Here is a 20,647-nt window from a genome sequence, read left to right as displayed (position 1 = left end):
AGGATAAATATATTGTGCTTTTTGTCTGTGTGCCCTGTTTTTCATTCCTTGTTTGCCTGTACCTATTGAGTTAGTTTGTTCTCCCACCCATTTCCCTGTTGCGATAGACGTTTGAGTTTATTGGTGTGGTGGTGGAAACAGTCCGTCAAACCACCACCAGCTGAACAAACTGGAGCTTCCTGTTTGCCTTCTCTTTCAAGCATGAACTGAAGGCCTCCCAGATGCTGCTGGATTATAATATCCATCAACCCGACTGTGACCATTGGCCATGCTGGCTGGGTTTGGTGAGAGTCCGACATCAGCTGCAGGGCCACATGTTACCCACCCCTGGCCTAGAGGAAGAACATAACAACCCTGCCGAATCTGATATATTTGATTTAGTGCTTTGGCTGTACATTAGGATGTATGGAAATGATTTGTTGGTTTGTTGGCTTCCTAGACCTTTTAGAAATAAAATAAAAAATGTATGGCAGGTCTGCAAAGTCAGTCTTGCGCTCGCAGAGGAGAGAGCTATAATTTAGATGTGTTATGAGATGTGTTATGAGACTCTGCAGTTGCATCATCAGCCAAGAAGGCCTGAATTGCTTAGAAAAAGAAAAATGGTGCTGTGAGGAACCTCGTTTTGTTATTTGAGTGGGGACTGAACTTTTGAGATCAGTTAAGGGATTCTTGTCGGGAAGCGGGTGGCGCTGTGGGTTAAACCACAGAGCCTAGGACTTGCTGATCAGAAGATCGGCGGTTCGAATCCCTGCGACTGGGTAAGCTCCCCTTGCTCGGTCCCTGCTCCTGCCAACCTAGCAGTTCGAAAGCACGTCAAAGTGCAAGTAGATAAATAGGTACCGCTCCAGTGGGAAGGTAAACGGTGTTTCCGTGTGCTGCTCTGGTTTGCCAGAAGCGACTTTGTCATGCTGGCCACATGACCCAGAAGCTGTACACCGGCTCCCTCGGCCAATAAAGCGAGATGAGCGCCGCAACCCCTGAGTCGGCCACGACTGGATCTAATGGTCAGGGGTCCCTTTACCCTTTACCTTTAAGGGATTCTTGATTTGTCTAACAGAGTTAAAGATATCAGCAAAGGGGAGAAACTTCTAAAACAGGCATGACCAACCCTCCATCAACCACGTGGGCATGGCTGAAGCATGAAAGTGGGTGCAGCCAAAATAGGCAATGTGGAAACCATAGTTCTCAAAGCTGCCTTCCGAAAGGCTTTCTTTTTAAGTTGTGGGTGAACGTATCAGACGACACAGCAATTCTTCAAACACCTCTTCTTTATTCAGATGCCAGAACAGAACTGAACTGAGGAGCTCAGTCAGCCTGCTTATATAGAGCTCCAGAACAGCATAACTGTTGCAACTTTTTAAAACTATCCAATCACTGAACGTCACTTTCGATCCTTCATTTGCATACAAACTATCCAATCACTGAACGTCACTTTCGATCCTTCATTTGCATAACTATCTACAGTATCCACCTGCTGGCCTAGGGTGAGAACTTCAGTACATAACATTTCTTATAAGCTGTTTTACACTATTTTAAATCCTTTTTGGGTATCCGTCACTAAATTCGTGGGTTAGTCCCACCCCCGCTATAAATGCATTTGGTCGCATCAGCAATTGGCCACATAAAACAGCAACCGTAACGCTGCCTTTGAAAAGGAACAGGTCAGCAATTTTTCAACAAGTTTCAATGCAGCTATCCAAGAAACTCACTGGCAGTATATCCTCCTCTAGTTCCTGGCTTTCTCTCTCTCTCTTAAGTGGAAGGATGATTGCACCAAAATGTAACTTGGCACTCCAAGATTATTGTTTTTAAAGTAATGCTACCATATTTCAAAACCAATGTAATATACTCCTATTTTTGACCTTTAAAGACCTTCACAGCCTAGGACCCTCGTACCTACGGGACCGCCTCTCCCGGTATGCCCCACGGAGGACCTTAAGGTCCATAAATAGCAACACCCTAGAGGTCCCGGGCCCTAAGGAAGTTAGATTAGCCTCAACCAGAGCCAGGGCCTTTTCAACACTGGCTCCGGCCTGGTGGAACGCTCGGTCCATGGCCCTGTGGGATCTGATTTTTTCCGCAGGCCCTGTAAGACAGAGTTGTTCCACCTGGCCTTGGGCTTAGAATCAATTTGACACCCTCCCCCTCTTTTTTCTTTTTTCCTTTCTCCTCCTGTGATGAGGCTGCATTTAAATGTTTTAATGTTGCATTTTAATCTTGTTTTTAAGTTGTATTTCAATCAACTTGTTTTATTATTGGTTGTTAGCTGCCCTGAGCCCAGTCTTAGTTGGGGAGGGCGGGGTATAAATAAAATTTATTATTATTATTATTTTGTATATCTATATCTCTATATCTGATGTGCCAGATTTTCATCCTGGATTATACTCTGATTGTCAAGAGTGTTGATTCTTAAATGTTGGAGGAGGCCTAAATGTACAAATTTCTGTGAGTAAATATGCTCTTTTCTTTTCCTGCAGGTTTCCATTTTATTACGAACTCAAAATAGCTTTTGTAGCTTGGCTGTTGTCTCCTTACACAAAGGGCTCCAGTCTCCTGTATAGGAAATTTGTGCACCCTACACTGTCCTCAAAAGAAAAGGTAATTGCAACTGTTTCTCACAGTTGGGGGTAGTGATTATGGCAGAAGAACAATTTAGGCTGCAATCCCATCCATACTTATCTTGGAGTAAGCTCAGTTGGGCTTGTTTCTGAGTAGATACGTCTAGGGCATATGTCATTTTCATGTAATATTTCAATGTTCTGCTATTCTCTCTTGATAAGGTGGTTTTTTCACCTCAGCCAGTTTTTTTCATCTGTTTGTGTTACTTTGCAAAGCTCAGAGCTGCTGAATCCAAAACTACTCATTTCTCACAAATTACTTTAAACATCATTACTGAACAAATTGTCCCTACTGAGATGAGGAAATGATGGTCAAATGTACCTGGAGCTATTAGACTTAAACACTTTTGGGTGGTCTGGTAGCTTGGTTTCTAATAAAAATAAAGTATCCACAGATTGTTTTATTAGTTTAACAAATGTACAGGCCACCATTCAAAATTTCTCCAAGGCAGCCATTTAATAGAATTAAAAACCACATAAAATAACATAATTATAATCATAATAACAGTAATAACATATTTCAGATCCTTGTATATCATTAATTAGTTTTGATATATCACAGCCAACCGGTAAAGCTGTAAAGAGCTTAAGGCTAGGATAGCTCAAAGACCAGCTCATTTCCTATGAACCAACCCATAGACTGAAATTCTCTTTCAAAGTCTTGTTATATGTTCCACCACCAAAAGAGGTTCATTTGGTGGGAATCTGGCTGGCTTTGCCTTGGCTACGGACTTCCCTCCCAAAGGAGGTGCAGCTAGTGACATGCAAGGCAGGCGGTAAAAACATCATTATTCCTTGTGGCTTTCAGTATGATTGGAGATTTTCAATTCAGCTTTTGTTTATTTTGATGGCTTAGTCATAGTTTTTGTCACCTGAAGGTGTTTGGTTTGGCTTTATTCTTTTATGTAAACCGCTCTGGGCCCTTAATTTTTTATTTATTTATAAATAAGCAAACAGCTTGGTAGATGTGAGTATCAGCTTCGCCTCCAGGGCAGGTGCCAAAACCTCTTCCTCAAGATAGGCTATAAGATTGCCCCTTCTCAGACTGGGCCTCAGCAAGGCTTGGGAGAATGCAAAGCCCCAGAGGTAGCCTTCTGATTTACCTGTATCTATACAGGCCCCAGGGACGCGGGTGGTACTGTGGTCTAAACCGCAGAGCCCAGGACTTGCCGATCAGAAGGTCGGGGGTTCGAATCCCCGCAACGGAGTGAGCTCCCGTTGCTCGGTCCCTGCTCCTGCCAACCTAGCAGTTCGAAAGCACGTCAAAGTGCAAGTAGATAAATAGGTACCGCTCTGGTGGGAAGGTAAACGGCGTTTCCGTGTGCTGCTCTGGTTGGCCAGAAGTGGCTTAGTCATGCTCGCCACATGACCCGGAAGCTGTACGCCGGCTCCCTTGGCCAGTAAAGCGAGATGAGCACCGCAACCCCAGAGTCGGCCATGACTGGACCTAATGGTCAGGGGTCCCTTTACCTTTACCTACGCAGGCCCCAGGCTCTCCCTCATGGTCAGATTATTGGCAAACTTGTGATTCTTATTTTTTTAAAGCTGCATTTAAAGTGTGTTGGTTCTAATTCTTACAATATATGGAAAACATGAATGAGGAGAGCTGAATTCTTTCTAATCTTACCTTTCCCACACTCTGTTACTTCAAGAGCAGAGAGGGAGAAAAGAAGGTAGATTCGGCTCCCCTCACCTGCACACCCTTTTGAATATAAAAATCCTTCAACACTTCATGTAGTAACTGGGGAGACACATGAATAAACAAGCATGGCTGCCCTTCTTGTAAGTGTTTCGACCCAGAATTGTCTCTAAAGGTGTCTGAGGACAGAGAAAGAATGCAAAAGTACTTTGGAGGAGCCTGGAGGCGAAATCCCTTTTGACTGTGTTTTTATTTTATTTATCTATTTTTTTGTCTTCCATGATAGGAAATAGATGACTGCCTAGTCCAAGCAAAAGATCGAAGCTATGATGCCCTGGTGCATTTTGGGAAGCGGGGGCTAAATGTTGCAGCCACAGCTGCTGTGATGGCAGCTTCCAAGGTAACCAGTGGGATAACGAAGGATACAGTGGTTGTGTTAACATCACAAGTCTATGTTCCTAGCCAGTGGCAATCAGTGCCTGAGACATAACGCTCAGGGCAGAATGCTCTTAATTCTTTAACTTTTTATGTACAGACCTCTTGTGATTTATAAACAGAGCAAGACTATAGAAATCTGGCATTGCACAATCTTGGCACCACCCGCACTATTTCAAGCAGGATTAACCACTTTATAATCAGTCATGGCTTCCCCCAAAGGAATCCTGGGAAATTCAGTTTGTTAAGGGCGCTGAGAGGAGGCCCCTTTTCCCCTCACAGTGCTACAGCTCCCAAAATTACCTGGGAAGAGGGTTTTATTGTTAAACCATACTGGGAATTGTAGCTCTGTGAAGTGAACAGAAGTCTTCTAACAATTATCAGTACCCTTCAGAAACTACATTTCACAAGATTCTTTGAGGGAAGCGATGGCTATTTACAAACATCCCAGAGTCTCATTCAGACTTCTACTGACTTGTCCTTTTGGATAACTGGCAGAAAAATTCGGCTTTAGGGTTAAAAACACTTACAATGAGTTTACTGGGCTCAGAAATTATAGAGAGATTTTATAGAATGTAGCCCAAATGGTACACAAATCTAACCAGGAAACACTTGGTTCTTTCAGAAACTGGAATCGATCATATGAACTCTTGTCTAACAATACTGGAGTATTAGTTAATTGATACATCTGAATTATTTTATTAAACTGCACTTATTGCACATATTTATTAGTAATGACTTCTTACAATTATTGCAATTAAATATGATACAACTGTGGTCCATTAAAATGGTCACTTGCTGGCATAAAGAAGAGTCTCCTCTTTAATATGGCCACGTTGTCCCTTTGGCAAAGGGTGTTCACGCTTCAAGTTAAGAAACCTCAGGAAACATTAGTTTTAGCCTGAGATGTGGTGCTATTACTAGTCAGTACAGTGGTATCTCGGGTTAAGTACTTAATTCGTTCCGGAGGTCCGTTCTTAACCTGAAACTGTTCTTAACCTGAAGCACCACTTTAGCTAATGGGGCCTCCCGCTGCTGCCGCAGCACGATTTCTGTTCTCATCCTGAAGCAAAGTTCTTAACCCGAGGTACTATTTCTGGGTTAGCGGAGTCTGTAACCTGAAGCGTATGTAACCTGAGGTACCATTGTATTGTCAATGTAAAACAGAGAGACATTGTCACACCGAACAAGCATTCTAGGAAAGGTTGCTTTTGTCATTTTATTTGCAGACACTGAAGAATTTATGATATGAGGTAGAGGGCATAAGGGTTTAATATATATCAGGGTGGGGAGCATTTTTTCAGGCAGAGGGCCACATTCCTTTCTGGGCAACCTTCTGGAGGCCACATGGCAGTGGTGGGTGGAGCCATAGTTGACAGTGAGAGGATCAACAAATGTAAACTTTGACTAGTAGGCTAGCCAATGAAGAGTGTGGCATAGGGAGAGTCTTGAGAGCCACATATAGTAGGTCTTGAGGGCTGCTTTTGGCACCTGAGCTTGAGACCCTCCCCCCCATCCCTGTTAATAGATTCCCCCCTTGACACTGTGTTTAAGCTTTTCGTGAATTGTTACGAAGTGGAATTATGCTTTCCTATAGGGAAACAGTTTGAAATTCTGGCCACTTCCAGGTTGCCATTATTTTGCGGGTGGGATTCAGTTGCACACTGGCAAATTCAGGTTGCACAGTTAAAGTGGATTTGGCCCTCTCCCTCCCCCAAAATGTGACTTCTTGTAGTAAAGAATGGGAGAGGAAAATGCACCAAAAATTCTGTGGTGATACTTGTTTGATGTGACATCTTACAACATCCCTGCGAACAAGGTGCTTCCCTCCCTTGCTGCCTGTGTCACCCCAATGCCGCCGCCAGAGAAGCTGCATAGACATTTGCACCGATTTTGGGTGAGGTCTCATGAAATCGGGTGATTTCAGTGAGATTTTGCCTGAAATTGGTGGTGGTGCCAGCGCCGCTTCTCTGCCAGATGTGGAGGCGGCAGGATGTCCACGGTGGCACCACCTCGAGGGCTTCCTCCGCTGGAGGCAGTGGCCTCACCCAACCTAATGGCTGTGGCGGCCTTGCCTGTAAATAAACCAGAGTGACTTCTCAATAAACAGGTCACCTGGAAGTGACCTGAGTCGGTCAGTGTTTGCAAAATGCCTGAAGGTCCTTAAGTACTGTAAGTAGATATAAAGAGGGGGCACCTCCAGTGTATTACGTTCTGCATTACTTTAAACCAGGCGTAGGCAAACTCGGCCCTCCAGATGTTTTTGGCCTACAACTCCCATCATCCCTAGCTAACAGGACCGGTGGTCAGGGATGATCGGAATTGTAGTCCCAAAACATCTGGAGGGCCGAGCTTGCCTATGCCTGCTCTAAACATTCTAATGGACTACAGATAATATTAGGCCAAGAAAATCCGAGTGCAGAGCTACGCCATTGCCACACGAGCAACAGAACCTGGAATGATAGCAGCAAGGTCACCCACAGTCTCTTAGTACCAAAGTCCATCTGTGACTTTGTTCACCTTTGCTGTGGAGTATTCTCAAAAATAGTCTGTGTCGTCATGTGTTGCCACAATGGGGTCTCTTTTTCACCTGCCAGATCTCCCAGCTCCTTCAGTTTCTCTTGTATTTGGACCTGAAAGAAGGGCAGGTAACCCTGTCAGTGTTTCTGTTAACTGCTAAACTAACCACCATGATTGGAAAATGTTGTAGCATTTATTACAAAACAACAACAACAACAACAACAACAAGTGTTGTGGTCACTATTGGGACTAACAGAGTACTGATTTTGGCTTAGTTTCCCTTCTGTGGCTTTTGTGTATTCAGCTTTAAAGTCTAACTTGGGTTTTACTAGCAAAAGCAAACCATTACTTCTATTCTGATCCAAAATACAGAGCCTGGGACAGCTTTCAATGTATGGCAAGAAGATCCATTAGAAATATTAGCTTACATTTAATTGTCTGTTGTCAAAGATGGGAATGTTCATTCTTCAACCCAGCCAAGGGTGCATTCCACATACAGTGGTACCTTGGTTTACAAACTTAATCCGTTCCGGAAGTCCATTCTTAAACCAAAGCGTTCTTAAACCAAAGCGTTCTTAAACCAAAGCATTCTTAAACCAAAGCGTGCTTTCCCATAGCAGCAGGGGACTCAATTTACAAATGGAACGCACTCAACAGGAAGCGGAACATGTTCTGCTTCCAAGGCAAAGTTCACAAACCAAAACACCTACTTCCGGATTTGCAGCATTCTTAATCCAAGTTGTGCATAAACTAAGCTGTTCTGTATTAGATTTCCCAGGAGCACATGTGGCTTAAGAAGAAATTCAAGTTACATGAAGGTTTCCCTACTGAAGTGACTTCAGTGCTGGGAGATTCAAGCATGGATTAAACTCAGCAAGGAAGGAAGCCCTTACTTCACCTTGTGCTACACATTGCATTTTTGGTTGGAGCCTCTGAGCACAATCCACCAGCAAGTTCTTTTGCAGAAGCCCCATTCAGTGCAGTGCCTGTTTTATAGGAGCTTGCATAGAAATATACCATATATATATGTGTGTGTGTGTGTGTGTATATATAGTGCCTTTTGTGTTTTGTATCTGGTTTTAATCACGGTACCCTCAATGATCTTTGTTTAACATCAAATATCTTTTTTAATTCAAACTAAAATGTTAATCTAGATAAAAACACAAATCCAGAGGAAAAGAAGAGAGAGAAAAGAAGGAGGTAGAGAGAGATAGAAAAAGAATTGAAAGAGATTTTTAAAAAATAAAGTTAAGAAACTGAAGAACTTCCGATTCTTCATCTGGCAGCTATATATAAACGTTATTCAACTCATTCACTCCAATATAACACCCAGCAATACTACTTTCTGTAAACCAACATTATCTTCATCCTTGAAACCCAAATGTCATTAATTCATTTTTTTTTACACGCAAAATTCTATGAGAGGCTTCCAATCTTTAGTAAATATTAACAATGGCTTTTCTCTGAGTAAACTCACTATATCGGCTAAGCCCAGTAGTTTTGATAACCATTCCTCCATAGTTGATAATTAGTCTTTCAATCTTTGTGCATATTAAAATCTCGCTGCTGTAATCATATATTGGAAAACAACCATATTTAGAGGTACCCTCCCCCCCAAAAAAAACACCACACCTCCAAATGCTGCACAAAGTTTGGGCTGAATACTTTAACCCAGCACTAATATGGCAAAGAGTTAAGTACTATCCCAGGAATAAGGAAAAATAAGTTCTGAGAAAGCTGACATTGCTTTGTACAGCAACTATCTCAGAACCGAAACTAAAGAAATTTCAGACACCTATTTCAGATGACAAAGAGTTTTGCACACCTTGAAAACATGCTGTTTTTCAGGAACGGCCTGATAAGATAAGAAAAAGATTCAGAAGGCATCTGTTCCTGTTGGAATAATAAAGAGGGATTCATTGAACCTGTTTTATGTTACCTTATGTAATTTTAATCCAGGGAAAAAATGGTCTGTCTCAGTGTAAGTCTGTACAGTGGTACCTTGGGTTAAGTACTTCATTCGTTCTGGAGATCCGTACTTAAGCTGAAACTGTTCTTAACCTGAAGCACCACTTTAGCTAATGGGGCCTCCTGCTGCTGCCGCGCTGCCAGAGCACAATTTCTGTTCTCATCCTGAAGCAAAGTTCTTAACCCGAGGTAGTATTTCTGGGTTAGCGGAGTCTGTAACCTGAAGCGTATGTAACCTGAAGCGTATGTACCCCGAGGTACCACTGTATGTTGCTACTAGATTTATTGTCCTCTTCATGTTCTGAAGTTGTGCAGAAATGCAATAAATTAATCACTTAAGGTACCCCGTGTCTCTTTGTCCATTTTCATAGGGCCAGGGCGCTCTGTCGGAGAGGCTCCGCAGCTTCAGCATGCAAGATCTCACCACAATTAGGGGAGAGAGCAGCAGCAGCAGCACTGTGAGTCCGCCTCCTCCTGCCCCCTCAGTTTCAGCACGAACAAGTAGCAAGCAGAGTCACCCCAAAACGTCCAAAAGTGCATCAGAAAGTATTGGACGCTCAGGTCAGTGCAAGAGTTAATATTTTCCTCTCTGCATCGGTTACCTAAAAGGAGCAAGAATTAAGCGTGAGAACTGTAGCAGACTTATGGGGTAGTTCCCACATACCTCTGGTCTTTACCAAGGGGTTGAACTTTTTGCGTGGCAGCCCCTTCCCCATAGAGCTGCTTGTCAATAGAGGTTCCACAAGAGTCATCCCTGTTCGTATTTAGATGTCCCCCCCCACACACACACCACACGCAACACACCTATGCCTATACCTATAGGTAAAGGTAAAGGGACCCCTGACCATTAGGTCCAGTTGTGGCCGACTCTGGGGTTGTGGCGCTCAACTCACTTTACTGGCCAAGGGAGCTGGTGTACAGCTTCCAGGTCATGTGGCCAGCATGACTAAGCCGCTTCTGGCAAACCAGAGCAGCGCACGGAAACGCCATTTACCTTCCCGCTGGAGTGGTACCTATTTATCTACTTGCACTTTGACATGCTTTCGAACTGCTAGGTTGACAGGAGCAGGGACCGAGCAACGGGAGCTCACCCCGTCACGGGGATTTGAACCACCAACCTTCTGATCGGCAAGTCCAAGGCTCTGTGGTTTAACCCACAGCGCCACCCGCATCCCACCTATACCTATACCTATACCTATACACACACACACCCTCTGTTTTTCAGACAGGCCTTTCAAACCTGAGATTCTTTGCCAACCAGCTTTCCATTGATACACCTGCCATTTTTCAATGGTTTCCCCTGGTTTTCAGGGATGTTTTAGCTGAATTGTGATGTTTTTGACAGAATTTGCAGACTGAATAATTCCAATCTCCTACCATATTCACCTCTAGCCCTGCCATCCTCCCCCTTTCCTACCCATTAACTGAAGACCTAAACTGTTCTCAGATATTAACATTTGTAGTAAGGAAGTCCAAATAACATGTTTCCATTGTCATTCATCCAATTGGGGTTTTTTTTTGGGGGGGGGAGTGGGGCCTCGATGTTACCTACTACATAGTTGGATACAATATTACTGCTGCCACAAACGATGTTGGGATTTTTATGCTTGCAAAATGCAAAAATTGTTTAGTTGGGTAACATTGTATTGGAGAGAAATAAGGAAACTGAATCTGTCAATCGTCACCCTAGAATCTAGGGCATGGTTATAGGACTGAGGCGACCATTTGAGCGCCTGCCACTTAAAATCTAATTCAATTAGAATTAATACAAAGTAACTTTAGACTTTGATATTTAGATGTTTGCTGTTGCACATTGACTTACCCTGTCTTATCACAAAATTTCACTCTATGGGCTTGCAGCCATCTATCTCAATATGCACTTAGTAGATCTGTAAGGGCTAAGGGATGCAGTGTCGGGGTTCTGCCTCCTCTTCTATATTTATCACATTCAGGAGAACTACCAAAGTATTAAATTTAATCTGGTCCAATAAACAACATGCTTACCTGCTCTTTCTAAAATGTTATCACTGTTGTTCTGGGTCGGTTAGGGCTTCTGCTGCAGCAGAGCTGCCCTGAGCTCTGCAGGTGAAGGGCGGTATACAAATTTTAAAAATAATAATAATATAAAGATCCATATAGTGCCCACGTTGTGCTTAGTGTGGTTCAGAAGTTACTTTTTGCCCAGAGACATCTCAGTTGAAGAACTCCAGTTGCTGTGGACTGAAGAACTTGGGGATAAGGGTTGCTTTCTCTGTCCCTGGAAGAAAAGGAGCAGATGGTTTTGTGTTTGTAATGCAAGTTGCATTGGGCAAAACTACATGTAAATGGGACTTGATTTGCTAAATCCAGTATAGCTGCAAGTCTAAAGGTGACCTGAGTTGCAAAACCAAATTTACGGTGAAGCACCTAGTAATTTTAGGCACTCAGAATGTGACAAAAATGCTGAAAAAAACACAGACAAGTAGAATATACTCAAACCAGTGCAGTAGTGACAAGCTCCCTGAAATCCAGAAGTAGATTTTAAAAGTCACTATCACTCCCCTTCCCTTCCCTGTATAGTAATCTATCTGAAGCCACAATGATTTGCTGACCAGGCTCATTGCAGCTGTCTTTCTGCCTTTAAAGGGAGTGTTAAATGTACAAAGCAACTGCATACAGGGTGCATTCAAGTACATCTGTAAACAAGACACACTGCTAAGTTTCACTCAGAGCAAACCCACTGCAATTAATGGACATGACTGTTAGGTCCATTAATTACATTGGATTTGCCCTGAGTAAATTTATAATAATAATAATTTTATTATTTATGCCCTGCCCATCTGACTGGCTTGCCCCAGCCACTCTGGGTGGTTTCCAGCATATATAAAAACGTGATAAAATGTTAAACATTAAAAGAACTTCCCCTATACTTGGTTGAATACTGTGTTTCTGAACTCTGTGGAGTGAACCCCACCTTAACAGTGCGTTGGCCGTGTGTACTTATCAGGGCTTTGAATGCTGATTCAGTCATTCTGTTTTGCTTTTTTGCTCCTGCCATGCTCTCTGCATCCCCTGAACGTTTATTCATTTGAATGTTCAGCTGTCGGTTTTGTTTTCTTAAAGAAAAGAAAGAAAAGGGAAATCCATTTTTTTTTAAATTGCCAAACAACATGTGGAATGAGCAGAGGTGGAGGGTTTGTGACATTGCTGGGGCCAGCCAGTCAGCTCATCCCTACTGATGAAATGGTTTGTCCTTCTGGGTCCTGTGGTGGATATTCTTCTACAGCAGGCACAGGCAAACGTGGCCCTCCAGATGTTTTGAGACTACAATTCCCATCATCCCTGACCACTGGTCCTCTTAGCTGGGGATAATGGGAGTTGTAGTCCCAAAACATCTGGAGGGCCGAGTTTGCCTATGGCTGTTCTACAGCAGCCTGACTGCTCAGCTAATGCACTCTTTATATGCAGCCCAGGTTAACATTCAGAAGGAATAGATGCAGTGGGCTGTGAAGTATTGCGCGATGATATCAATCTTCACATATCAACGCATGCCACGTTTTATTGTCCGTATGGGCAGGCAAAGATGAGCACACACAGCCTGTGCGCAGCACATTGCACTATAAGCAATTCATATTAGAGGCACATGCATTGTTCCCATCACATACATAAAAAACAGGTTATCTCTCCATATTATCTCACATTCTCCATAAGAGTAAATAGATAATAACCAGAAGCCCGTATCAAAAGAATTGGCTGATTGAAGCATATGAATGGGTGGTATCAGTTTGCTTGCACAGTGGGACTTTCAGTTTCTTTTTGCCCCCTCCCCCAGCCCCCAAAATCTGATTCTTTAATGCCTCAGTTTTGTTACTTGCTGTAAAAAAAGAAAGAAAGATGGTTTTAACACCCAACTGCATTTTTTTCTGGTATCCTGAGCAGATTTCTCTGAAGTATTCGGTGATGTAAAAAAAAACAAAACCCTGTGTGTGAGATACCATACACAAAGACTGCTTGTCGATGCCTTCAGCATTATCAAATGGTTATAATGTTGGGTAAAATAGATACTCAAGCAAGCCTTGCAGTTTGTGAAAACACAATTATAGTTTTATCAATTAGGTGTGCAGTGCGTTACTCAGGGGGGTCAATGAGCTTTATAGAGGTTTGCAGAATGAATTTCTGGGTGTGTTTTATTTTTGTGGCCGAATGGATGATAGAATTTGCCAGGGACTCTTCAATCAGCCTTCTGCAAGTCGCTCCTTCTCCAGTTTGTTTTATTTGTGATTTGGTAGCAATAATATCCATTGGCCTGCCCCACTTTGATAATTAATGAGATAATAATTGTATGAGTACTGCGTTGCCTTCTGACAAATAGCGTCCTATGTGTGTGCACTTAACTATTTCCACTGTTAATTACAAGGGGCAAATGCTACGTATCCGTCTCTTAGGTAGTTGAGTATATAAATGGAGCATAGCTTAACCTTATCTGTTATTCGGCCTCCAAAATGGCTTGGGGGAAAATGAACTTAAGTGCTTTACCACCCCTCCCATCTCGGCATGATAAGCTCTTAATATATGGCTCCTTTTCCAGCGTGTGCATGTTGTTCAGTTTGCCGCATTGTCCAAGGTGAGTACTGGATTCCTCTTCGGAAATCCATGCGCCCTTTGTGAAACCTTAGTTCCCGTTCCTTGCATTTGCTGTGCCCTAACTGGGGGTTTTATTACTGACAACCAAATATCAAATGTATGCACCTTAATGCATGTGGTTTTAATAGGTGCCCTTCGCAATGAGCTGTGTGCCTTGGCGAGACTTCGGAGTGTTGTTTTTGTGTGAGCATTGTACAGAAAAATGGGATTGTTTCATAAGGTATTTTAACACTGATGTTTAGTATGTGTTTTGCTTTAATTCCCGCTGAAGTAAGGATTACTCAGATTAACAGGTGCCATCACAAAGTCATGGCTGGCTTGAATTTGGACGGTTCAATATTAGCTTTAGATTTTGCAGCCTCTTTCAAATTGATCCAGTCACAAAAACGGCCCCTGATAGCATGTGCAACATGTGCATTAAGGCACTTGTTTGCAAAGGTTTCCGTAGGGCAGAACCTTTATTGGGATGAAACAAGATGTCACAAAATAGTGAACAAGCTTTCATCTTCTCCAGAACTCTTCCTCGAGCTGGATGTTAAACAAATTGTGTATGTAAGGAGGGAGGCTGTCTTGCTGTTAAAGTCATACATCTGCAGCTGCGTACACACAATACCTTTTAAAGCACAGCCTTCCCCTCAAAGAATTCTGGGCACCATAGTTTACTGGCACAGTGAAGGGGCCTGGATTAGGCCTGTTGGCATCAAGGATTGGAATCAATCCTCCAGTTTGAGGGGTTTCTGCTGGCTACTGTTGGCGATGATACTGGCGCCAGTAGCTTCTAAGTAAGGAAGAAAGAAGGCAGTGATGATTCCTGTTCCAAAGTAATCATCACAATCAGCCCTGCTTCTGTTCTGCTGCAGTTCAGTTTCTGCCAAACACTGTGTTATTCATCTCGCTGTCCACTGATATAAGTTGCGTGACTTGCATGATATGTTGTGTAACTATTTACGTAACTTGCTTAACATACGTTCATTTCAATGTAAAGGAAGCACTGAAACCGTTTAAAAACAAAACAAAAAAACACCCCAGTCTCTAGTAATGTACTGTTGGCAGACTTAAAAAGAACAACGATGTGAATGAATGCCAGTTGCATTTGCCTGACTGATTTCTGTTCCTGACCACAGATGAATACACAGACCACAGAAATTTCTGCTTCCTTTTTTGTTGTGGTTGGAATTCCTATTTTTGTCTGACTACCATTTGGGTGGGCACATTGGGCGACTCCTCACTGGAGGCATTTGGCTAAGCTATGTGAGAGCTCTGTGTGTTTGAATGGAATGGGTAAGCGTGTGTTTCTTGGTGTTGGTATAAAAGTGTGGGTTTTTGTGTTTGTGTTTGTGCCTGCAAGTAGGTGGTAAATATCCTAGGCACTTGATTCCTTGAAATGAGCTAAATTGGTTGTCATAATACACATAATTTCCCTTAGTGTTCTACTTTGCATTGATGTTGAGTTCCCTTCCATGTATCCTCTTGGTCTGCGTCTTGGTTCACTGCCTTGCATGCCTTGCTTTGCATGAGTTTGAGTTCTTTGCCATGGATTCACTACCTGTTCTTTGGAATAGAAGCTCTTGGTCTCAGTGGGACCCACCTGTAAAATGGTATCAAGGGACTTGTGCAAGCAGATGTGTGATTTGCGTGTCTATTTCCGCCCCCTCCCACTGAATGGAATAAAATCACGACCCAAGACACGGAATTTAGGTTAATGGGTGAAAAATGGCCACAACTTTATTGATTACAGGTAAGAGCGGTATTGGCTTTAGGCATTGGCCCTATCAGACTAACTGGTATAACCGGAAGCTGCTGGGAGGAAAAGAAAGGGGCGAGCATGGGCTTCCCTGACCTTAAAATGCCCCATACTCGCCCCGCCCCCGCCGCCAGCCGATTGGCTGACCGATGAATAATGCATCGTAATGATCCCGGGATTCCCTTGATCCCGCGGGGCTGCAGCCAGCCCCCCGACAGTGTGAATGGGGCGTGAGACTGCAAAAAAAAAACCCTCCTGATGTCGGGAGTGGCATTAAAGAGTTTGTTGCTGAGCTGCACACTTTGACATTGCTAGGCTCTGCCCCTGAAGCTCACCTGAATACTAGAATTTTGCCATCCTAGCTCTTGCTGTTTGAAACAAAATGCTAAATGCGCTGGACCTTAGTCTAATTCAGCAATGCCATTATTATAAATGAGAAGCGCTGCAAAGGCTTCAGGAGGAATGATTAGATTAAATAAGGGCTGGAAAGTGAATCTGGGATTTAGCCCACATCAGTAGTGCTTTTAGGAAGAGCTGTTCCAGTGGGAAAGTATAGGAAACCATTGCACATTATAGCTGATGATTACCGTACTTCTGGATATAATCTGAATGAATATTCAGTTTAGGAATCCATTTTTCAGAGTTCACTTGTAGTAGATAGTAAGAAAATGGCCCAGCAATGTCCAAACGGACACCACCAGATTACAATATAAGAATGAGCAGCTATAAGCCCAATGGTAAATCTGGATCCCATCCATTGTTGTTAAAAGCCTTTATATTTGAGACAAAACTTAGACAAGATTCATTTATGGGGAAGCAAATAGAAACATGATGACATCATTTCCAAACCTCTTTAGCCTTAAAATACTTTAGTGTTTGCTTAGTTTGTTTTGTCTAGAATCTAGTAAAGAGAAAAGATATTGTTGATAATTACATAAAAGGGTAACAGATTTTTTTTTAAAAAAAACAGTACCATCTCTGTTTGTTAAGTAAACTGTTTGTTAGAAGATGCTGATCTCTACAAGGCATGAAGAGTGGTTCCATTTGCTTTCTTTGCACAAAATACAGACACTATTTTGTTTAAAGTAATGCTATTGACTGTACTGGTGACTCCTAACTTAAATGTTTTAGCTGTTTAATTAATCCTCTATATTTTCTATTATACTGTAGAATGAGCTGGTGAGAAATCCTACTGATAAGGCAGTGGCTAAAATAGTAAAATTGAGCTGACTTGAATAGTTTAAAAATGAATGCTATTTGTGGCCATCTCCAAAAAAGAAAAGAAAAGAAAAATACTATTGAGTTCAGTTGATGATGCTATTTCTGCTGCCAAGTACTTTCTATTTACTGTTTTTTCTTTCTTTCCTTATGTAAATATTTTGGGATATGGATGTAAGTGTTACTGGTTTGCATGGCTTGGACAGACTTCCAAGTAAATAGTCATAGAGTTTGCACTGCTCAACTAAGAATTGCTTCTTTCTCACCCTTAAATTTTTTAGTAGTATATAGGTTGTTCCTAATTGTGTGCAGTGTGCCCGGAAATCCTTCTCTAATCACTGACTTTGTAGATTTTATTTTGTTCTAATAGATGGGCCTCATTTCATCAGACTGCTCTGTGCTGGCTTTTTTGCTTACCAGCAAAGTGGTTGTAGGCAAACGGCTTATGTAGTTTTCTTCTGATCAAAGCATATATTACGCTATGTGAACCAGCAATGTTTGTGTAGCAATTGATGCTTGTTGTAGCCTAACTGAAGTGTGAAAATCTGCCTAGATTTTGTTTTTCTTGGCGACTTGAGGAGCAGAAAGCATGAGGCTTTCAAATGTGACTTACTGCTGCATAGAAATCCAAATATAACGCCTGTTTATAGTACCTGATCCCTTTACAGACCTTTAGCTCCTTGAACTTACCTACATTCATTAGAGATTAGAGACTGGTGACATATAAAGCAAAGTAAGTCCTTCCACCACACACAAGTGACAATCTTATATTACAGTAAATCCCTAAGAAGAGCTTTGCTGTCAAATCAAAGTTGTTCCAGCAGCTTATTCTTAACAGTGGCTAGGCATATTGTTTACATGGGGTTTATTTTAATTAAAAATCATAGATAATAACTGGCCATACACCTGTCCTCCATTAATTTGCCCAAGCCCTTTTTAAAGTCACTGGCAATCTCCATAACTTAGTTTCTGCTTTGTGTGGTAAAAGAACTTTATGTCAGTTTCATGGGTGATTCTGAGATCTAGTTTTAAAGAAGGAAAAAATATACCTGTCTGCTTTCTCCACCCAATGCATAATTTAAAAAACCTCTATCAAGACCTCACTTCAATTGCCTTTGGTTTTCTAAAGCAAAAGCCCCAAACACTTTAGCCTTTCTTCCAATAACAGTATAATTTTGGTTGCCCTTATTCACCCAATGTGCATTTCTTATACTTGCACTGAATCTCATTTGCAATTTATTGACGTTTGAAGTGGAATGAAATGATGTTTCCCCCTGAATTGACACAACACACACAGCCCCAGTCTTGGTGTTCCTGGCAAATGTTCTCCCAGGGCTATGCTCCTTCTGTTTTCACAGCTTTTACACGGCAGAGAGCATTGGCAACCAAATTCTGCTTACCAGACTTACGATAATGCAAATGTGCATTCAGGCAGTTTGTGGATTCATGTCCCCAAGCAATATATTGGATTCTGCTTTGTAAACAGACACTGTGGTTCATGTACATTGTGGTTTATTTGTTTATTATAAGTCTGCCTAAACCAGTTTTGTACAGCTGTGGTTGTGAAATATGACTTGCTAGAAACTGAAATTAATGCAGAACATACAGAACATTGCTGTGTTGAAGGATAGGAAGAGAGTGGACATTAATATTGTTCACCTTTTAGAAATAATATGCAAATCAGATTTTATCTTTGTAATGTTTGTGTTTTTCATTGGATTATTTAGTTGTCTATGTTGCTATATAGGCCAATTTCGTGCCAGTTCAGTGGGTCTAGACATAACAAAGATGGGCTGATGCCAAGAAGGTTACTTGCATATTGCCAAAAAACAGGAACAGCATCACAAAAAAGGACATTTGCATGTGTGTGTTTATATGCAAATTTAAGCAATTATTACTTGTTATTTCAGTAGGAATGCAATGCATTCCACCATAACTGGATAAACTTGTGGCTAGGTGGTCTGTGTGTTCACTCAGTCTGCTGTTCAGCTGTTTGTTGATGGGCACATTCAAAGCCCCTGCTCTCCTTACAGCTCTTTCTAATTAAACTGGACGTACAAATAGAGGACTGAAAAGTATGGCTCAGGGCCACCCTGGGTGCTTCCCACCTCCCTGATCAGTCTAGGGACAGTGCTTCAGTGTTTAGTTTCCTTTGGATAAGAGGAAGCGTTGGACACCTACAGCTTCTTCATAAATTTAAGGTGTCTTCACAACCGGAAGCAAGCAGATTTCTAAATAGGAAAACAGCTTGTATCTAAACTCACATCAGGTTCCTGATGAACGTAACTCCACCCTAAGTATGTAATAACGCTCAGCTTTCTCTGCATTCCCCGACTCAAATTTCAATGAAGTGTTTCTTTGGTTCCTATCAGCAGAAAGGTAACACCCTCCAAAGTTAGGAGTGAAAAGCCAATCAAGGAACATCAATGTTTCTTTGTTGAAGACTCTGACCACCCAATGGCTGTCTTCAAGACAGCCAAACTCACAGCATTATTCTCAATACCCATTGCTATGAGAGGTTAATCTTTACATTGTACGCAGAACACACTATTCAGAATTTGTTCATGGCATCAGGAACATTTTATAGCACTCTGTGTTTGTCAACAGTGTTTGCTTGGACTATAATTGAGCACTGATAATTCATTTGGCAGGTAGTGATGGCGTAAATATGCCCAGTGGCACTTTTTGTTCCACTACACTAGATTAGGCAATTATTCCTGATTAACTTTCTCAGTTCAGTAAACTATGCTCCATTTGGTTTTGTTATACAGGAACTAAAATTATTCTGATCTAGTCATCCATATTACCCCCTTTTAAATCCACAAATAAATGAAGGCATCTAGCAGTTAAATCCTAAACATACCTGCTCAGAAGTAAGCCCATTGAGTCCAATGGAACTTACTCCCAAATTAGCACAGGGTGACAGCCTAAATTCATAATAATCATGGGTGTTGCATTGAAATCTTCTTAAGCAACTCAAGCTGACAACTAAAAATTGTTCCTGGTGTGTGCCTTTTAACCCCGCTTATATTATTAACCCCGGCAAATGCATGGATGGGGCAACTGTTGGCGTTAGTCCATTAGCTGACAACCATCTCTGACCTTTCCATCTCCTCTTTCTCTTCACCATTTAGATCTTAAATGGCTGTTCTAAGTGGTTGAACTAGAGGTTGAGGCAGAGAGTGAAAGGCCACCTGAGGCAAACTGTGAACCAACGGAAGTTGTGTTCTCAGATGATGAAGAGAACGACTCATTGGATAGCACATCCAAGGCTAAAACACCTAAAAAGAAGGATCCCGTCATTGAGGTATTTTCACATTGGAAATGGGATTAAGAATACAGGGCCTGACTTCTACAAATGCTATTTTCTTTTGCGATGGAACGGTTGTTGAGGCTGGCCCTGAATCCAATAGAATTATAAAACTGCATGTAGGTCATCTTAGGCTAAGAGTGAGGAACCTGTGGCCCTCCGGATGATGAAGAACTACAACTCCCATCACCCCCAGCAAGCATGCTGACCGAGGCTGATGGGAGTTGGAGTCCGGTAACATATGGAGGACCACAAGATTCCCCACCCCTGTCCTAGACACATCTATCCAGAACTGGAATGTGTCCTTTGAATAATGGGAGTGGAATGTCCTTACATTTAAATAGCATAGTGATGTTTTAAAAAGGTGCATATTTATTTCTCAATCTACCAGTGTTCTAGGATTGGAAAACCTTCATTTTAAGGGAGAACCCTATTTCAAATCCACTCTCGCCACCACCAAAAGGTGTGGGAAGTATCTTCTGTGCCATGTAAGCAGCAAAGAAACTGTTCAGTGTCACATATTATAAAAGTAAAGGGACCCCTGATCATTAGGTCCAGTCGTAGCCGACTCT

General features: G+C 42.1%; 1 protein-coding gene across 3 annotated transcripts in view; it reads left to right on the top strand.

The window, feature by feature from the left end:
* REEP1 (receptor accessory protein 1) overlaps positions 1-20,647 on the top strand; it is a 69,136-nt gene that overhangs the window by 37,406 nt on the left and 11,083 nt on the right. The window contains exons 4-9 of one of the 3 annotated variants that reach the window (XM_079949968.1): positions 2,478-2,598; positions 4,544-4,657; positions 7,290-7,340; positions 9,552-9,741; positions 13,748-13,783; positions 19,921-20,072. In XM_079949968.1, the coding sequence (XP_079806094.1) occupies positions 2,478-2,598; positions 4,544-4,657; positions 7,290-7,340; positions 9,552-9,741; positions 13,748-13,783; positions 19,921-20,072 (664 nt within the window). The remainder of the gene's footprint in view (positions 1-2,477; positions 2,599-4,543; positions 4,658-7,289; positions 7,341-9,551; positions 9,742-13,747; positions 13,784-19,920; positions 20,073-20,647) is intronic. The other 2 variants (XM_079949969.1, XM_079949970.1) reach the window with 2 other exon arrangements.

This window comes from Podarcis cretensis, assembly GCF_951804945.1.
Source record: "Podarcis cretensis genome assembly, chromosome: 13".
Lineage (NCBI taxonomy): Eukaryota > Metazoa > Chordata > Lepidosauria > Squamata > Lacertidae > Podarcis > Podarcis cretensis.
This window is presented reverse-complemented; position numbering and strand designations above follow the sequence as displayed.